The sequence below is a fragment of the Anopheles arabiensis genome, chromosome 2 (assembly GCF_016920715.1).
Source record: "Anopheles arabiensis isolate DONGOLA chromosome 2, AaraD3, whole genome shotgun sequence".
NCBI lineage: Eukaryota > Metazoa > Arthropoda > Insecta > Diptera > Culicidae > Anopheles > Anopheles arabiensis.
Window position 1 is genome coordinate 103,405,994 of NC_053517.1, and position 19,003 is coordinate 103,424,996.

At 49.8% G+C, this 19,003-nt stretch overlaps 4 protein-coding genes and 1 non-coding gene across 6 annotated transcripts; 2 read left to right on the top strand and 3 right to left on the bottom strand.

Moving 5' to 3' along the window:
* Positions 1-58: 58 nt before the first annotated feature.
* LOC120898273 (protein daughter of sevenless) lies at positions 59-12,252 on the bottom strand. Of its 2 annotated transcripts, XM_040303881.1 has the most exons (8): positions 9,999-12,252; positions 5,273-5,579; positions 3,899-5,195; positions 3,757-3,826; positions 2,409-2,666; positions 2,093-2,326; positions 1,916-2,026; positions 59-1,842 (listed from the first exon to the last, which is right to left on the bottom strand). In XM_040303881.1, exons 1-8 carry the CDS (start codon positions 10,074-10,076, stop codon positions 1,378-1,380), a joined length of 2,820 nt encoding a protein of 939 aa, XP_040159815.1. In that variant the 5' UTR covers positions 10,077-12,252; the 3' UTR covers positions 59-1,377. The 2 variants fall into 2 exon arrangements, with proteins under 2 accessions (XP_040159815.1, XP_040159814.1); XM_040303880.1 differs by lacking the exon at positions 9,999-12,252 and having other exon boundaries at positions 2,409-2,654.
* Positions 6,298-6,396, bottom strand: Trnay-gua. The gene is made up of 2 exons: positions 6,360-6,396; positions 6,298-6,333 (listed from the first exon to the last, which is right to left on the bottom strand). It is a non-coding gene; the product is annotated as a tRNA-Tyr (tRNA).
* An 898-nt stretch (positions 12,253-13,150) lies between the features above and the next one.
* On the top strand, positions 13,151-14,823 carry LOC120893621 (acylglycerol kinase, mitochondrial). The gene is made up of 3 exons (XM_040295623.1): positions 13,151-13,414; positions 13,479-13,614; positions 13,680-14,823. The coding sequence occupies exons 1-3, from the start codon at positions 13,305-13,307 to the stop codon at positions 14,772-14,774; spliced, it is 1,341 nt and encodes a 446-aa protein (XP_040151557.1). The 5' UTR covers positions 13,151-13,304; the 3' UTR covers positions 14,775-14,823.
* Positions 14,802-16,434, bottom strand: LOC120893622 (phospholipid phosphatase 6). Its single transcript, XM_040295624.1, has 3 exons — positions 16,321-16,434; positions 15,594-15,759; positions 14,802-15,511 (listed from the first exon to the last, which is right to left on the bottom strand). The coding sequence occupies exons 2-3, from the start codon at positions 15,603-15,605 to the stop codon at positions 14,861-14,863; spliced, it is 663 nt and encodes a 220-aa protein (XP_040151558.1). The 5' UTR covers positions 15,606-15,759; positions 16,321-16,434; the 3' UTR covers positions 14,802-14,860.
* Positions 16,435-16,710: 276 nt separating this feature from the next.
* Positions 16,711-18,415, top strand: LOC120893623 (ubiquitin-related modifier 1 homolog). The gene is made up of 4 exons (XM_040295625.1): positions 16,711-16,821; positions 17,089-17,156; positions 17,252-17,382; positions 17,483-18,415. Exons 1-4 carry the CDS (start codon positions 16,760-16,762, stop codon positions 17,549-17,551), a joined length of 330 nt encoding a protein of 109 aa, XP_040151559.1. The 5' UTR covers positions 16,711-16,759; the 3' UTR covers positions 17,552-18,415.
* The last annotated feature ends 588 nt before the right edge of the window (positions 18,416-19,003 follow it).

Below are 19,003 nucleotides of genomic sequence, written 5' to 3' on the forward strand. Positions count from 1 at the left end.
TGGTGTTTGTTTTTCTCATTTTTATCACAATGAATAAACAGAAAACTGTCTTCTTTTGTTTTTTTTTGCTTCTCAAAGTGTCCAGTAGCATTGTTTTATTTGCGCTAAATAAGAGTAAACATTGTGAAACGTTCTATCTAACGAGAGTAACGGGACCCACGGAGAGCAAAAAAAAGAGGGGTAAAAAAGGGAAAACAACACGCAGATTGTTTGCCGCGTGTTCTGTTAACAGCTTGTGGCGAACGATTAAAGTGTAAAGAGCTTTGCGAGACAAAATATCAACATTCAAGTACACGTTGTATAATGATGAACAGGTATGTAAAGTCATGTCAAAAGAAAGGTATAAAAAAAGGTAAGAACTAGTAAAAATGCGAAAGCAACAGTACTGTACTTATGCTTCTTCTTTTTCCGGTTGGTTTTGTGTAGCGTTTTGCTTTAAAAGAAGCAAAAACCGATTCTCCACTCCACCAACAAGCAAACGCGCGGTTTGTGTGTGCGTCGTGCCTCTCAAAGTGTGTGTGTCCCCCTCGAAAGTGCTGTCGTCTATTACTCACGTTGTAGTAGTAATTATAATAATAATAATAATTGGATGCCTATCCGTATTCGTCCTATCCTAATCTTACAGCGCCGTATTTTGTTCAACCGGTTTTGCTGTATGCTTAAATTGCAGTTTAAAATGCAATCACCGATCGCGTCTCGTTCGCTTTTACGTGTAAATGCTTCCACCTACCTCCTCTTCCTTCTGGTAAATACTTTCCTTTTTTTCTCGATCCAATCTCTATCAAACTGTTTCCGTTTTCGTACGCTCATTCTCTAGTGTTTCGAAATCACAGGCATACGGGCGCGGGGGGGGGGGGGCACGCGTCCATATCATTGTTTACAATGCTTCTGCTTAACTGCGTTATATTGTTCTTGTTACCGGTACAGCATATTTCCAATATGTTTGTTTTTTGTTCATGTATTTTCGCTGAAAGATAGAGAATGAGTTTGATATTTCCTAGTTGCGTAAAAGTAATTGCGCAATGCGTAAAACTGCTCCTCTAATTAAAGGCTTACGAAGTAGGAAGAAGGGATAAGGCAGAAATTCTTGCATTAATTGCACTTAGCGTAGTATTGTGTATCCTTTTCCTAGTAATAGTGTAATTCTTGCTCTGTTTCTCTTCTCTCGTGCTACATTTCCACCAGTCTTTCCGTGTGCGCATATATGTTAGCGAGTCCATCATGTTCCCGTGTTCCCAACATTCGAGGGAATTGGAGTTGTAGCAAAAGCAAAAATTGGAAAAAAAGCGACACCTAATGAAAAATGAGGAAGACCGAATATGTGTTGGATATGAATCGCACGCACACCCTTCGACGAAAAGCGTTTGCGCTGGGCGTCTAAGACGTTTGATCCTTTAGGCGGGATTGAGCGCGCGTCAGTTCCGAGTCGGCGCGGACCCGATTGAACGCGTCCGTTTTGACGAAATCGACCGTTGTGTACGGTGTGCGGCTGGTGTGTATGGTGGGCTTCGTTGTGCCCGTTTCGCCACCGTCCCGATGATGACGGGCTGATGTGCTACCGTGATGACCACCGGTACTGTCGTGCGAAAGGGAGCTGGTCGACGCTACCGGATGATGGTGGTTTTGTTGCTGGTGGTGGTGATTTTTTGCATTACTGCCACCACCGAGCGCCGCAGGTCCTCCTGATGCTCCTTGTCCTCCAATGGCGATACTGCTGCTAGGACCGGACGAGTAGATGGCATTTTGGTTGGATCCTTTCTGTGGGCTGTTCGAGTGATCCAGATCGAGATACTGAAGGCGATCTTCGTTCTTACTGGTAGCGCGTGGCGATATAACCGAAAGCTGCACGTGAAGAGGAAGCGAAAGAGTTGAGTCAATACAAAAAGAGGCAAAAAGAGTTGTGCTCCCAACTTACCATTGAAATGCTCGCATCCTGTGTGTTACCGTACGTGCTTTCGGTAGCTTGATTGGAGGCGAGATTTAGCGATACCGGTCCACCCTTCCGACGCATCGAATTAGTACCGATCTGGCGGGAATAGAAAGAGCACAACATTAATCTCCGCTTTTCTGCTGCTGCTCGATCGTTTGCTACCTTTGGAGTTGCGGGCTTGCGCGTACGATCAACCGTCGGTGGACTCTTGGCAGATTGACCGCCCCCGTTAGCGCTGCCACCGTTTGGAATGGGCACTGGCGGTGCCGTCGTACCAGCGCCACCGAGCGACATCTGCTGCTTAACGCCCTGCGTCACGGACTCGATCGATTTGGTAATATCGAACGACGAGCGTGGCTTTAAGCGGCGATTAATGGCCGGGGCTGATGCGTCGGACTGTATATTATTACAAAACAAAGGATTAAAATGATTATTATTAAAACACTTGAAAAGGAGTTATCTTCTCATGTATGCGTACCTGTTCACTGAAATCGAAACGAAACACATTGCCTTCGATCTTCGTCGGGGCAGCATTGGTGTAGCAGTGGGGTCGCGGGCGTCCCAGCGTACCGCACTGGCTGCCCGACCCGAAATCGCTGATCAGATTTGGCGTGCTGGAAGCGACCAGATCGCACTGGCTTAATGGTGACAGTAGATCGCCATCGGGCAGATGCATACTGCTGCCAGTGTACGGGTGCTGATGGGAGCGTGGAATATCGTAGAACTGTTCAATGTGCTAAGGAGAATCATAATAAGGAGCAAAAACAAAAAACAGATTAGTAAGGAAGTCATAGTAAGGTCATTGTGACTCATTAGTCAAGTGTTGAGTCAAGTTGTCTCGACTCCGAACGACTCCGATAATTTAGGAACCTACTCCGGCAGGAAGGTTCACCCAACATCGCTCGGAGTCGTCTGAAGTCTTTCGGAGTCGTCCGGCGTCGTTCGGAGTTCTCCGGAGTCGCCCGGAGTCGTTTGGAGTTGAAGTCAACTCCGAAGGTTTCTGAATTCGGACGACTCTGGTCAACTCCGAACTATTCCGGACAACTTCGAACGACTCCGGACGACTCCGGACGATACCGGACGACACTGGACTACACCGGACGACTTCGGACGACTCCAACTACAAACGACTCCAGCTCCAATTGACTCCGGACAATTCCGAATTACTCCGGACGACTCCGGACGACTCCAACTTCAAACAACTCCAAACGTTTCCGAACGAATTCGGACGACTCTAAACGACTCCAGATGACTCTGGACAACTCCGAACTATTCCGGAAGACTCCGGACGACATCGGAGGACTATAGACGACTCCGGACGACTCCGGAAGAATCCGAACGACCCCGGAAGACTCCGGACGACTCCGGAAGACTCCGGACGACTCCGGGAGACTCCTGGCGACTCCGAACAACACCGAACGACTCCGGACAACTCCTAACTACTCCGGATTACTCAGGACGACTCCGGAATACTCCCGACGACTCCAACTCTGGAAGACTCCGAATGACTCTTAGTACGAAGGACTCCGGGGCATTCCGACTCAGAACTACTCCGGCCCGCTCCGGACGATTCCAAAGTGCAAACGACTCCAAGCGACTCCGAAAACTCCGGACGACTCAGGACAACTCCGTACTACTTCGGAAGACTCCGGACGATTCCGAACTACTTCGGACAACTCCAAACAACTCCAACTCTGGGCGGAACTAGTGGTTCGAATTTTGCCGGAGTTGGAATCGGACTACCAATAGCCAAAGTCGGGTCGGAGTCGTGGGTGCGCTCCAAAGAGCACATTGCTACATTAGTCCCTCGGGCGGGCAACACTTACCGCGCTTGCTTCTTTCGGTCCGATGGCAGGTGAAACGTTTTCCGTGTCGGAAGATATTATGTCCTTGGTTCTGAAATTCAAAACAATGCTCTCATCAAGACCATTTCTTCAATTTTGAAGGATTTTTTCAATGTTTACTCACTTTTCTATACCCTCCAAGTTCAGACTGGTCCGTTTCGGCGGTCTCGGTGGAGCGCCAGGAGCATTCCCAACGCTAGCACCTTGCCCTTGCTTCAACTGTTGCTGCTGCTGCTGCTGCTGCTGTTTGTCCTCCGTGTTGGGCACTTTGGAGAAGCGCTGCACATACGTCCACCCGACCGCATCATTCTCGATCGAACTGTCCGACGGCCGGGTGCTTCTATCGATCGTACCACCAGCACCTCCTGCACCTCCACGACCATCACCACCACCGTTCGTAGCTCCTTCACGACCACCACGCATTCCATCGCCCGGCGACCCAGCAGTCCACTCATCGTCCGTAAACACGCTCTCCGAGTCGGACGGGCTCGATTTACCACTGCAGCTCGGACCAATGCCTTTTGGCACCGTGTTACCGGCTCCTCCCGAGCCCCCCAGCACAAGCGACGACGGCCCGGTGGCTAGTGGCCCTCCACCGACGTTGTTTCTCTTTGGTGAGTACGGCTGCTCGTTGTTGACGAGATTGAAGCCGATGTTGGTGTGACTGCGCGGCGTTTCGTAGAAGCGTGGATCGAGCGAGTTCAGCGGCGTCACCGGGCTGCCCGAGTAGCACTCGCTGATCGGAATGTACGGTCCGGACGAGGTGCTCAGCGCCGGGGACGGTTGCTCTGGCCCACTGTCGAACGCACTGGTCGACGGGGAACGGTCAGTGAGTTTCAGATTTTCCGGAATCTTTTTACCACCCCGTTGCTGCTGCTGCTGCTGCTGATGGTCAATGTTGAGCGATTGCGTACGCATATGATGTCCCATCGAGCTGGCCGTTCCCGTACCGATACCGTTCGTCATTGTCGATGAGCTGGACGGTTCGCCATTTTTCGCCGTCGGCTTACCACGCAACGACTGGGAGCGTTCGATGATGACGTCCAGGTTCGAGTACGCCTCCGCGTTCGGCACCGTTTGGCCCAGCTTTGCCTCGCAAATGATCGTCTCCCGGTTGGTGTAGTCCATCGAGCGAAAGCCCATCATTTCCTCGTTCTGGTACGTGCCGTACGGATTGTAGGCCGCCGGGGGTGTACGCTTTGCCGCTTGTTGGCTGTTGTGGTGGTGCTGTGCCGGATCCGCTGCGGCTGCCTCTCCCACCACCGAATGATTCAACATTGTCGTTTCTGTTTCGTTTGACACGTCCGTTTCCATTACTGCTGCCGCCCCGTTGCTGGTCGATCGGGTCGGTGCCCTCGTCTCTACTACCGTGTCCGCCATGTTGACCGCATCCGCCATATTGATTGCGCCGATGTTGTAATCTACAAAGCAGAAAAGCGAGGACATTCGGTTAGAGTTGGGAGCACAGAATGAAAAAGACCAAAAGCAAATTGCTTACATGGCCGATCGTCCACGGTTTGCGTTTCCTGCAGGCTGCACACCTGGCAGATACAGTTCACCCAGCCGCGCATGTCCTCCTCGGTGTCCGCGGCCAGATAGTAGGTGCGGGTCGGCGTCTTCACGTCGAACATGTGCGCGTACTTTTCCTTCTGCCGGTCGAGCCGCAGCCCCGCGTCCACCTGCTCACACTGGTCGAGATCGATGATGCCCTTCAGCTTGCGGCATTTGCGATCGGTGTAGTACTCGAGAAAGAACTGACCGGGCAGCTCACCCTGCTTGAGCGTGAACCAGCGCCGTCGCCATCGCTGCAATGGAGAAAATGAAATGGACAACAGTTAGCAGGGCGTCGAAACGAGACAACTCTAGAACGCCCCCGAGGGGGTGGGGGAGGCACACCATCCCACATATGGACATATGGCATGTGGGTGACGCCCGTGATGGCCGCGACAAAAACAATAACAGCCACAAAATCGAGTCGACCACAAATATGGGCACATGGGCACACACACAGCATAAGGAAATCGGTTTGGAAAAGGATGACATAATTTTTGCCCACATTGTTGGAAATCGGCTGAGAACTGAGAACAACTGTGCCAATGTGTTAGAAATCGATAAACAAAAACGGCACGCTCCTCACTTTGTTGCGGACACAGGGGGGAATGTGCATGTGCGCAGAATATGCAATGAATCATCCGGCATATGGGAAGGAAGGTGCCGATGGGCGATTACAACTAGGCGTAGTACACCACACAACCGCGTTAAAAGAAAGAAACAGACAACATCAACTGCGTTTCCGGTGTTGGCGAAGATGGCGGCGTTTGTTTGGTCACATGATTCTCCAAGAAACCCCCTGGCGATCGCAGGAAGCGATGTTTACATCACAAAGCCACCACAAAAAAAAAACTTGCACACACACGCGATCAAAGAGAAATAGGGTGGTCGGTCGGTCTCCCGTAGCAACCACACACATGTTAACAAATACCAAAAGCGCACAAAGCGCTACAAAAAAAGTTTACTCTTCTCTCCTTCGAACCGGATTTGAACCAGTGACCTATGGATTACTACATTCTGCGTCATCTCTCTCTCTACAGTCCACCGCTCTACCAACTGAGCTATCGAAGGCACATGTCTCTCCTCCACTCACAACGCGAACCCATTCACAGCACGAACACGGCGCGCGCACTCTGCTTTATCGCCACACCCTCCTCCCTCTTTTGCCAACATCAGCATAAACTGGCCAGCCCACTCGAGTGCGCATACAAAACATGCGTGTATGTGTCCCCCTCCCGACCCCTCCACCCCTCCATACACTGACCAGACACACGGACACACACACACACAAGCGCGCGCGAACGAAACGAACCAAACCGAAGCGGACGGTTAACTTGAATGAGCGCGCCGCGGAAACTGTCTCGCGTGTCATCTAAAACTTCGAAAAGTGAATGGACGACAACACGCGGGTCTGCCCCCCCTTCCCGACAGTTTTGGAGGGTTTGTTTTGGAGAAGAAAAACACGGTAGTGGGGAGATTAACTCAGTTTGTCTAGTGCGGGAGGGGGAGAGCGCGCGCTAAACGGAGCTATTTTTAGCATAAACAGTTTAACCGTTCGCACAGGTTCGTGATCAAATATCTATGAAAAGGTTTTGTGTTCGCGGGAGGTCAGTTCTTGTGCGTGAGCGAGAGGTGTGAGGTCCAGTCACTTTGTAAACACACACATAAGGGCAATCTGTTTTTCCATGCTGTCGAAGCAAGGATGAGCCTTCCAGATCATTGCTGAAGATGATGATCGCGTTCACCATTCACATTCCAATTGTAATTGAGTGGATCTGACTGTAGACGATTGAGTAGATGTGAGATAACGGCCGCACCCAATCTGATAGGCTGACTCTGGAAGATACACGACAGTCCCTTTGGCCATGCGCCATGTGGATGGGGAAGAGAATTAAGCTCCATTCTTACCCTCCTATACTGAAGCGTCTCAATGAAAGCGGCTAATTAAGCTGATCTGCGCTACAAATCGAGTCGAGTGTGGAGGGGGGTTCCGAAAATTGTGTGTCTTCTGCGCGATCGAGGCACACAACAAAACGCACACACGACGCAAACGCGTCTCTCGTGTGTTCTCTTTCATCTCGCTTTGCATACGTTCTTCTGCTACATTTCCAATTTAGGGGACAATGCCACGGGCGATACTCGGTTGAGAAAGTTCTGATGATGATGGTCACATGGGTTCTTCACCAGCATTAAGAGACAATTTGGAGCGAAGCCTGTCTGCGGACTTATGTTGAATTGTCCGAACAAATTAAATTGTCTAGCTAACACATAAAACGATCCTATTAATCATTTTCTTGCCTGTAAAATTAAACCTTATATAGCATTGTAGCTAATGTATGTTAAAATATACACTAATATCGCCTTCAACATTATCTAAAATCGCTCAGTGCTTTAAGGCAAACTTCAAGCAGCTTCCCATTTCAATTTAAAACACTTTATCTTGATGTCTGAACCTTCAACTAAACCTCCCCGCTCCATTACAAAAAAAAGATGCGTAAAAAGCAGCAAAGTTATCGGACCAAAGGTCACCGAAATTGCGTGTACAACCCTCTCTTCCACTGCGAATGCACAACCAACCAAACAACAACAGCGCGTTTGTTTATCTACCGCCGTTCATTTCGATTTAGCAGTTCCCACCCTCCCCACTCTGGAGCAGGAGGCCACACCAAATTGCGTCGAATGTGCACTGTGTGCATCCCTTCTCTTCCCCGTTGAGTCTCATCTCCATCCAGCTAGCAATTTTTCATTGAACGCGAGAGCGCATGTTATGCATGCGGTCGGACGCGCCAGCGGCAGACGAGCGCCAGCCGACTGGCCTTCAACCATCAACCGGGAGTAGCAATTGTATTGGTGGCACGGCTATCATCGCTGTCGCACGATAGCGATCATCCAACAAGGGGCAAAAGCAGCAGGAACTAGAAGGAAGGAATCTCATCACTGCTCCGACGGGCCAACGAGGCGGCGGATTATGGGGCACATAAAACGGCTTCATTACGGTATCGTTTGTTCGTGAGCTAGTTTGAAGCCAAGCGATTGTGACGCCTCGTCACCCTAGCCGGATTATCGTTCCAATATTAGTGCGGAAAGTTCCTCGTTTTGCTCGTGCTTGTGTTTGGCGTTTAATTGAACCAATGCAGGTTTCCCTTATTCCATCGATGAAACATACACCAATACTTGTTTATGCAATCGAGATCTAATTTTCAACTCGAATATCGTTTAATCTGATCCGGCATCTCTGGTGTATTATTTCATCTCTTGCTCTTGCTGGTTCCGGGATAGCTACCAATACAATGCACCTAAAAAATAGAAATGTGTTAAATTGTAACTAAATAACACAAAAACTATAAAAATACAGCCTCTTAACTATGTCAACCTAACATTAAGATCTCAAACAAACGCTTACACACCCATGTGTGCTGCAGGCAGGCTAATCAACCCCCTCCAAAGATCAGCTCATCAGCTCTCGGACGCTTTAGCATCACCAGACAACAGGCCAGAGAGTACGCACGCACTGGTCTACCTGGGTGGGCCTGATTTATCCACCAGTCGGGTGCAAGAGTATCGAACCGGATCATCGTCGATGGAAAACAGAGAGCGAAAGCGAGAAAGAGACAGACCATCATCCCGCAGCGGGGTCCGGCCAACAAGATCACAGGGCGCAAATGCCGCACACGCCGAGGAGGGATGAACGCACCACGCAACAAAAATACAGCACACGCTCGATCGTTCCTGCTTCGATCGTATTTCGACAACCAACGCCAATAGAATGGATGTGTTTGTGTGTGTGTGTTTCTTCCCTTTCTCGCTGTTTTCTTAAATACACGGATATTATGATGGGTAGCTAATTAGAGGTACTGTTCTCCGGCTTGGTCGATCCGGAACCGGCGAACGGAACGGAGACAGGTTTAGAAGACGATGGACGGGGAGCTGGATTGAGACCTGATTGAGCTCGAAATTTTCCAAAAACCCAGTGGAAAATGATTCAAAGTTTTCATTAGTAGCTCTGAGAAATGAAGTTTCATTCTCTTTTCCATTTGCCATAGTGAGCTAATGCATAAAACAGCCCTTAATTGCCGTGGGATCGTCTGGGTTGACATTCAAATCAATTAAATATGGGGAAAGGCCCTGTCCCAAAGGCGCCACACATCCCACTTGGGGTGCGGTAAAGTGACCCCGACAACTCGTGGTCCAATGTCGCATGTTTCGTTTGTGTCCTTCTCCTCCTCCTCTTCATCTTCTTATCATTTGGTCCCACAATTCAGACACTTCATATGGGCTGCTTTCTTCCAAACATCATTTCCCATGGCATCTCGTGTGATCACTTCTCTGTGTGTGTGCATGCTCCGTCACACTTCTATTTCTGGTGTTAATTTCAGCAGCGCCTACTCTACAAGAAAACAAGCAGAATTGTTGAATAAAGACGGGTTGTGCATGTGTGCGTGTGTAGCAGGCACCTTTCCGATCATCTCCACCGGTCCACCGGTCAAGGACGGCCGCCACAGCCGGCTTGGTTACCAGCTACAGCCGGAGGCGTTCGCAAATCCTCGCAAATCCTATTGCAAAATATAAAGCCCCCCCTAACCCCCACCCCTTTGAAAGACGGTGCTAGAACGGAGAGGAGGAGTGGGGTATCATACACCCCACAGCAAAAGAGAATATAAATGGTGACTCACCGCGCGCCAGATACGTTTCGTCGGTGGCGACTTGATGAGCCAGCCTTCGTGGTAGACCTCTTTATTCGTCGTCGCCATCTGGCCGCTTCTCTCTCCCTCTCTTTCGCACACTCAATTTGCAAACGTCGCACGAATTCGATGTTCCGATGCTGCTGCTGCTGCTGCTTCCTTTCGGTCCTCGGGCCAACGGTCTGGCGGCGATGGCCGCTTCAAATGTCGCTCGAAATTAAATTCCCGGTGCGTGTGTGTGTGTGTTTGTGTGGTTCCTCTCCAGTATTGCTTGCCGTTTTCGGGCCGGGAAATTTCGACTGTTTCTCCTTTTCTCTAAATGTATTATTGCTTATTGTTCCGATCGAACTCCCTTCGCTGCTGGTCTTCCCTTTTCCGGCGGGTGCGTCGTTCACCGGTGTTAGAGGAATATCAATTCGAACCGCTGGTGTCTCGCCTCCCCGACCGGTCGTTCCCAATTTCGGCACCTTCGGACCGAGGTTAATAGGTACGGGAGTTCCGTTCTAATCGACCACCGGCAGCAACGTTCGATCGATTGGCCGCGACCATTATTATAATTACAATTTTTATGCTTCGACGGCACCACCTCTCCCAGTTAGGCACTTGCGTGTGTGTGTGTGTGTGTGTGTCTTTGTAGCGTTTGCGGTTCTCCTTTCTAGCGCCGGGTGCTGCGGTCCACGCCCATCATCGTCACCAGAGCGAGAGAGAGAGAGAGGGAGTGCGCGGTTCAAGTTTTGTTTGTGATGATCTTGTTTCCTGGCCAGTTTAATCTGCTGCTGCTGCTCCTTCTTGCTTAGTCTACTGTTCCTTGTTCACCTGCCTGCGCATCAGCTGCTAAAGCAAAGGCCGCCGGAGGGTTCGTTCTGCGGTGTTGCTGCGATGGCGCTGGTCGATGATTCGCAAAGGGTGGCCGTGCTGTTGATGTTGTTCCTGTCGATACTAAACCAGCTGGTGTTGATTCATTCGCTAAATATGCATACACACAACCACACAGTGAAACTAATCGCGAAAGGGTGGTGGATGCACATTTACAATGGATTCTTTTTATCAATTCTTCTCGGCAAAGGCTCGCTGTCACAAAGGCACAAACAGATGGGGGTTTGCCCCTTTATTCCACTGTCGTTTCCCTCCCACCAGTAGGTCTAGGCTACTGCGATCGATGCAATAAATCCCAGCCAAAGGGCGAGACGGCACAAACACACACACTTGTGCTGTGTTTCAGAAAGGGGGTGGTTGGAAGCGGGTTTGATAAGGCCCTGCCCGGGTACAGTGTCGGGACGGGAAGTACGGGCAATGGCAAACAGGGGATGGTGGGGGGACGGTCGAACCGAAACGGAACACGAAAACTCGATAACTTGTGCGATGATAAACGCGCGGCAACGACGAAAACCGAAACACAGACCCACAGCGCCTACCAGGACGTACACATTTGAGGGAAATCAATTCCAGCCCCGCGATGGCGGAAGCAGCAGAATAGAGAACGATCACGCACTGTACGCTTTCGGTAGGCAACGGAAACGGATCGATAATGACGCACCGGACAACTTTACATTTTCACCACACACAAACACACTATCTGATTTTCCTCTTCCGCGCACACAATATTGTGGAATTCACATCAAATCGCATCACCACACTGGCTTAATGTGCTGCCGCCTCACGATCGCTCGACATCTTGGAATATGCGAACCACACAGCAGCTAGACAGACACCACCCGAAACACCAACGGACCAGGGGAAGGCAACGACGGCAACAGTATCACTCGACACACAGAACTCCGGAGAACGATCGGGAGAACGCTCATCTCATCTTTCCCACTTCACCTCCATCATCCGCGCCAGACCCCGGATGCAGCGGAATTGGCTTGCCGATGGGCGAGCAAAAATAAGGGAACAACCAGCAATGACGATGATGATGGCCGATGTAATGTGCGTGTGTGTGCTGGTATGTGCCCCCTTCTCGGTGTGCGTGCGTGTGTCGGTGTGTGTGTGCACTGTATGCACAGCACAGAACAGCAGCAGCAAGCAAGATGTCCGATGTTTTCCTGTGGTTCTGCGGATTGTTTTTCAACCACACACGATTTCAATCACTTTCCAACGCCGACTGAGCGATGTTAAACGAACGGGCGGAACGTTTGTTGCACCAGCTAAAGCACACGCGCACAATTAGCAGCAAACATTTTTCGGTGTGGTGAACCTGCTCAGAATATTTATGCACTTCTGCTGTCCCCGCTGTTTGACAACAAGCAGCCTCGGGTGCTGGCCTGCCCATATAACATGGCGTGGGTTTTTGACGTTCGTGTATCGATGCATCTCGCTCATTTTCTCTACCCGTCCTTTACTCGCTAGCAGTGCGCGGATAAGAAGTGCGCTTTTGTGCCGTCCTCTCCCATTTCACTACGAACGCTTGGTTCACTTTTAAAGACAATTGTCCGTATGCCTTTCGTTGTGTTGGTGATAATTTACCACGCATCATATACCGATGTGTGTACAGGTATTCTCCGATATACGCCATACTCGATATACGCGATTTCGTTATACGCGATATTCTAAATTTGACGGTTCTTTGATTTGGTTGAGCAAATAGATTTGACACAATAATTGTCAAATGCCACATAAATTCCAATTTGGTTGAATTTTAAATCCTATTTTTTAAGGTAAACAATTGGAATCTTCAGCTGTATTCAGGTCAAACACCTGTGACGTCAAGCGAAATTAAACTCAAATTTGAAATAATTCCACAAAAAAGGTCTAAATTTGATACACGCAAATATTCGAAACACGTTAATGCCTCTGGTCCGCATCCATTGCGTAAATCGGGAATAAGGGTATATAAAAAGCCACCACCGGATCAGCTGATGCAATGGGGGAACATGTATGAGCAAGTGAGATGACGGAGCTCAGATGCTAATATGGCACACACATGAAATTTAGGACCCCGTGGGGTTCTGTATTTATTTTTTTGGCCAATTAATTTTGTCCACTAACACAGTCAAACACAGTCGCCTTTCAAAAACGCTCGCAAGCGAGCGAAAATCGCACCGATTTGGAGCGTTGGTGAGCTCGTGCCAACCGGTTTTTGCGTAGCGGGGAACCCGTTCCCGAAGGGATGACAGCGGTTTGTTTACATCTTACACAACCCAAAACGTCACTCGGCTCTCGCATTTTCAAAAGGACCACGATTTTTGGTGTGCTCCACCACTTTGTTGAATAACATCATGTTTTGCCGGTAAAAAGGAACTCGCGTTCCCTTTTTGGTGCGGCATTTTAGAAAACCTTTGCCCTTCAATTTCCACGATGGCGTTTGTGATTCGGTTCGCGAAAGCCGTGCGCAACAACTGGAAGAAATCGACCGTCTTTGGAAGCGCGCTCGCCTACGGTGTGTCGTACTCGAACGAGAAATATGAGTAAGTTCCGTGGATATTTGATCAATCTCAACGGCTCTCAATGGATGTGTTTTGTGTGTTGCAGGATCAAACAGCTGATGCGCTACTACTGCACGGAAGCATCTCGGTACGGGGACGTCAAGATAAACCTGAATCAAAGACCGCCGAAAGTGTTGGTGCTGCTCAACCCTGCTGCGAACCGTAAATCGTCGGAGGAGGATGTTAGTAACTGAACTTGATTTCAAAGCACTCGTTTCGTATAAATAATTCCTTTATCCCTTTCTAGTTTCACGACTACTGCGAACCGATCCTGCATCTGGCCGGGTTTGAGGTGGACTTGGTTAAAACCGACTCCGAAGGGCACGCCCGCCGGTACGTTGAGGAGCTAGCCACTCTTCCCGACGCGCTCATTGTCGGCGGCGGTGATGGAACGCTTTCGGAAGCCGTCTCCGGCATGAAGCGCCGCCAGGACGGCGCACAATGTCCGATCGGAGTGCTTCCCTTGGGCCGCACGAACACACTCGCGATGAAACTCTTCTCGGCCGAGGGCTCCAGCAACTCCGATCTGGAGCATGTGCGCACCATGGCCAATGCAGCATACGCCGTCATCGCTGGCAAGAAGGAAAAAACGGACATTATGCGCATTGAGGTGTTGCCGAGTGCGGCCGATGAAACGCCGCCGGAAAAGCCCGTGTACGCCGTGGGTGCACTGCAGTGGGGCGCTTTCCGGGACATTCTAGCGCTGAGGGATAAGTACTGGTACACGGCCTCGCTGCGCGACTATACCGCCTTCCTGTTCAACGCGTTCGATGGAAAGCACACGTGGAGCTGCAAGGCAAAGATTGCGTACACGGAACCGTGCAGCGGATGCAGCAACTGCTACAAGGACATGGACGACCAGTGGACGGCGGCCAAAAAGGCGGAACAGCAGCCACGCCGGTGGTGGTCGGTGTTTGTGCCGCGCGCGAAAACCGCCGCAAAGACGGATTACAGTAAAATCATCAACGAAAAGTGCTCGGTGCGGCACGAGATTGAGGTGGAACCGTCGGAGCTGGTCATTAAAACGGGGAACGTTGCGGTGGACGAGCAGGAAGGTGAAAAGGGAACGGACAGCACGAAGCTCGATGTGGTCGTGGGGGAACAGGTGGACTCGAGCTTCGGCTTCATCGGTGGTAGCTGGGGTCGGGTGAGGGGTCGAAAGTATTTCGACTGTCCGGCCAAGGATAGTATCAGCGTGCGCACTGTCGAGCTCCTGCCCGAGCGGCTGAAGGTGGAAGAGACCGACCCGGAGCTGTACTACTCGATCGACAATGAGGCGTACGAGGTGCGCCCGGTGCGGATAACGGTTGTGCCGAAAGCGGTCGAAATATTTACCTTCTAGAATCAATAAAAACTCAACACACGCGCGTGTTTGGTGACAAAAGCTTTATTGTTTTTTTGGGGTTTAAATAGAGCACTCCACACACCTTACACAGCATACTCCGCACCCGCCACACGCTCGTCCGTAATCCAGTTGATCAGCCAGATGCTACCCTCCTGGTCGAACCAAAGGATCGATATCAGCAGCGCATTGAACAGTCCCAGCAAGATACCGCCCAGCACGTCCAGAATGTGGTGACGGTACAGAATCAGCCGGGAAATGCACAGCGCCACCGTCCACGCCAACAGCGGTGGCCAAAACACGACCGTCACCGGATCCAGCACGATCAAAAAGGTCGTAATGAAGACACCGCGCGAAACGTGCCCCGACGGAAAGCTAAACTTATCCGGCCCAAAGCACAGCGGATCATCGTTTATCGCGGGCCGACGGCGACGCGTTGCCGCCTTAATAACGGCCACCATCACAATGTCCGTCAGCAGGCCAATGAACAGGTTCACCTGCATCTGGTACCACTCCGGCTTGTCGATCATCCAGCAGAACGCGAGCCATCCGGCCAGCCAGGCGATCCCATGGCACGAATACTCCAGCACCTTGCAGTGCGTCCGGAGGGAGCGGAGCGGCACAAAGTTCAGCATAAAGCTGACGAACTGTTTCGTCATCACGACGTCCCATTCGAGCAGCTTCTTCAGGGCGGGCGGGATATTTCTGCCCTCCTCCAGGCGCGTCTTCGAATCTACCTGTTGGCAGCGAAAGTAAGCAAAACAGATCGTTAAAAGCAAGTGCAGAAAAATGGGCAAACATGAAATTAGCTTCACTTACACTTTCACCCATCTTGGCACTTGATTGATATTCTTTTTAAAAATAAATATTCTTCGGGGCCTGTCGACGGTGACGATGATGACGATGACGCAGATCGTGCGACAGATGCACACGGACGGGAGCAGCTGGACTGATTGTCGGCGGACGAGATTTCTGACTAACTAGACTATGGAAGATAGAGTTGCTTTTATCTTCCGCTTCTTATCGACCTTATCGGCCTATCAGCTGTACAAATTTTCCGTCCTCTATTTTATCTCTTTTCTTTGGCTTTCTGCTGGTGTGATTAGGAAAATAAACACAGCACTCTGACAGCAGGGGGGCTTTGTTATGACAGCCATCCCTTCGGGAACGGCACCGAAGTGGAGATGATAAAGAAAATAGCTTTTTTTCGCATTTCGCGTTCAAAAGCGTGTTTTCTGTTCACGCTCTTTTTAAATAATAAAATTGTGACCTCATTGCCACACTTTAAAACACTGCCATTAACACGCTAATTGCAATGATCAAAGGCAGGGAGGAAGGAAACGTGTTGTTGTTTACAATCTCGCTCGGTCTCGAAACGTCATCGCACTCTTCCGCTCTTTCCACGCGGGCTGTTCGCACAGGGAAAAAAGAAACCTCCGCTTCTGAAATCGTTTATTTTCAGCCTATTTCTCATCGGCAGCAGCTTCCAGAGTAAGAGGTTTGTAGCGCTGAATTAATCAGCTCCCTAGAGAGGGATGAAACTTACCGGTTGCTCGTTTTCCCCACTTACTCATCAACCACAACTAGGTCCACACCGTCGCCGCTGTCGTCCACACCACGCAAGAGATCGGTCGTGAAAATCTCAACCGCGCAAGATCACGAACAGGTTCACACGATCACGAACACAGGACGAGGAGGGCCTGTGTGAAACGACTCTCACGACACACAGAGCGAAAGTGTATAAGCGTCAGCTGCTCGCGGGTGGAAATCAGTCAGTTTTTCACACGCATCCGGAACGGCCGTATCGTGCGAGACGGATCCATTTGCCATTCGTTTTGATTTGTGGCCGCCGTGCGGAAGAAACTGCCGGTTTTGCATCTTGCAAGTGGAAGATTGTGCCGAAAAGCAGTTAAAGTAAACCGTCCCGCAGTGCTCTTTTATCGCATTTTCCAATCGCAAATTACATCATTGGTGCCAGCAGCAGAATGGACGATTCCATTGACGAGGAGGTGATCTCGGGCGGCTCAACGATCACCGTCGAGTTCAGGTAAGGCCGTGTGTGTATGTGCGTCAGAGAAGAACCTGACGGTATTGCCGTCATCCAGTAAAGGCAAAGCGAGCAAAAGTGTTTCTGTAGAGGGAGGAAAAAAAAAAGATCCTAAATCTTACGCGCGTCTTTTACCCCACGGCTGGCACTTTTGTTGGGTTGAAGACACATACTTTCTTTCACCGCGCACCGATGACCGAGATTTGAAATTTTTATTTTATGTTCTTGCTTTTTCCGCCTTTTTTTCTGTGTTTCTCCCTACTAAAGTGGTGGAGCGGAAACTCTTTTCGGTGGTGTGAAGGAACACATCGTACCGTTGGATGGATCGAAAATAGGTAAGCGTGCGCGCTTCCCCCGTGTCGCGCGTGTGCGTTTGCATCGGACGAGGTTATTTGAAGGTGTTTTTTCTCTGCTTCACTTTTATCACTAGTATTGCTTGAGGAAATGCTCCGATGGCTAAGGGATCATCTGCTCACGGGTGATGCTGGTCTGTTCCTGCAGGAAAATACCGTCCGGCCCGGCATTCTGGTCATGATCAACGATACCGACTGGGATCTGATGGTGAGTGGAGACGCGAAGCAACAAAGGAAAGCCATTTCCTCCTAATTCCTTACTTATATCCTTGTGCGATTTATTCCCGTTTTCCATTCCCAACACACAGGGCGAAACGGAGTACATCCTGCAGCCTGGCGATCATATCCTCTTCATTTCCACCCTCCATGGCGGATAAGCACCATGGTCGGGAAACGATACCTGTGATATACACTACTTCTACTACTACTACTACCACTACTACTGCTAACACTGCAGTATCAAGTGCTGCTGCTTCTAACTACAACTACTTCAGCTGCTCCCGGTCTAAATGCCGCATGGATCGTGAGATAATGTTATGATATGGGAAGGGCGGTTTTTGTTTTTAAATATTACCTTAGTGTTAAGAGTGAACTGGTCTTCGTCCCTCTGTTTCCCTCTTTTGACCGTACGATACGCGCTGTTGTTTGTTGTCGTTCAGTAGCAGTAGCCTCACATGCGCAGAGCGGTACGCAAAGAGAACGGCGCGCCAAACAGCACAGACGATTAATCCTCGCTGCTGATAATAGAAAGTAAGGCTGACGTCACCGACACAGTGAGAAGCTTCTCGAGCATTATCGTACTGATGATTGCGCGTTTTTATTTAACTCCTTCGCCAACACAGCCCCCCCCCCCCCCGTAGGCGCAGCTTGATCGCGTGTAATGATCGCACTGTCGTTTGAAGCAGTAGTTAGATTGAAAGGAGGGAAGGAAGGGGCACGAAACAGATGCACAAAATTAACTCGTTTGATTTTGGTTTTAAAATTAATACTAAGCAGATCACTATTACTGTACGTACAAGTAAACCCTGACGGCGCCCCGCGACACACGCGATTCGCGATTTTTCCCCCCTGGTTTCACAAGCCGAGGAGAAGTTTCTTTTTGTATACAAATATCCCCTTCTTGTTTATATATTACTGAAGGAATAGGAAAGAATCAGTGAAGGAGAGGATGAGAGAGAGAGAGAGAGAGAGAAAGAGGGGGAGAATGTAATGGAGAAATATATACCAATTTAAGCAGATTACTTCATCCTTGTTTGCATGTTTTCCCTTTCAACAGTATCCAATGCTCGTTTTTTCCTCTCTTCTGCGTAGGTTTGCGAATGTTTTCCCATACAGTTTCGTGTTTTTTCCAAGAACTTGCCCGCTTGCATCTGTTTCCCATACTTTATCTTGGCGTCGGTGTTTAGCGTCCGTTGGTTTGCAAATTTATTATCCGCTTTACATTGTTGAAATGTGATATCGTTTATTGAAGCGTCCAGAAAAACAAAATCCTCTCCTCGCACGTTGTCCTTGAGTGTGGGCGGAAGATGTTTTTCGTTTTAGCAAAAACGAAAAAAAAAACGCTCCCCGGCAATTACATGTCCACACGACGAACACGACCCGATCGATATGTGGGATGGAAAAGCGAACCGGGGGTTTGGGCGGACGGGGACGCGCAAATGCCACTCGTGCGCACCACTCAGCACGCGTGTGTAACAGATTTGGAGGTTTAAATGAGGTGCGATATTGAACCAAAAGAAACTAACCAATCCAAAACAGACAGAACAAGGGGCCGAAAGACAGAAGTGGGGAAGACAGTTTAAAAATAACATCCCTTCACATGACGTTTT

Bases quoted from the DNA above. Each gene is read 5' to 3' on its own strand.
- LOC120893621 (XM_040295623.1), top strand. From the start codon at position 13,305: ATGGCGTTTGTGATTCGGTTCGCGAAAGCCGTGCGCAACAACTGGAAG. The intron at 13,415-13,478 runs GTAAGTTCCGTG...TGTGTGTTGCAG, and splicing joins TACTCGAACGAGAAATATGA to GATCAAACAGCTGATGCGCT. The intron at 13,615-13,679 runs GTTAGTAACTGA...ATCCCTTTCTAG, and splicing joins GTAAATCGTCGGAGGAGGAT to TTTCACGACTACTGCGAACC.
- LOC120898273 (XM_040303881.1), bottom strand. From the start codon at position 10,076: ATGGCGACGACGAATAAAGAGGTCTACCACGAAGGCTGGCTCATCAAG. The intron at 2,327-2,408 runs GTACGCATACAT...AATAATATACAG, and splicing joins GTTTCGATTTCAGTGAACAG to TCCGACGCATCAGCCCCGGC. The intron at 1,843-1,915 runs GTAAGTTGGGAG...CTTCACGTGCAG, and splicing joins AGGATGCGAGCATTTCAATG to CTTTCGGTTATATCGCCACG.
- LOC120893623 (XM_040295625.1), top strand. From the start codon at position 16,760: ATGGACGATTCCATTGACGAGGAGGTGATCTCGGGCGGCTCAACGATC. The intron at 16,822-17,088 runs GTAAGGCCGTGT...TCCCTACTAAAG, and splicing joins ACGATCACCGTCGAGTTCAG to TGGTGGAGCGGAAACTCTTT. The intron at 17,383-17,482 runs GTGAGTGGAGAC...CCCAACACACAG, and splicing joins ATACCGACTGGGATCTGATG to GGCGAAACGGAGTACATCCT.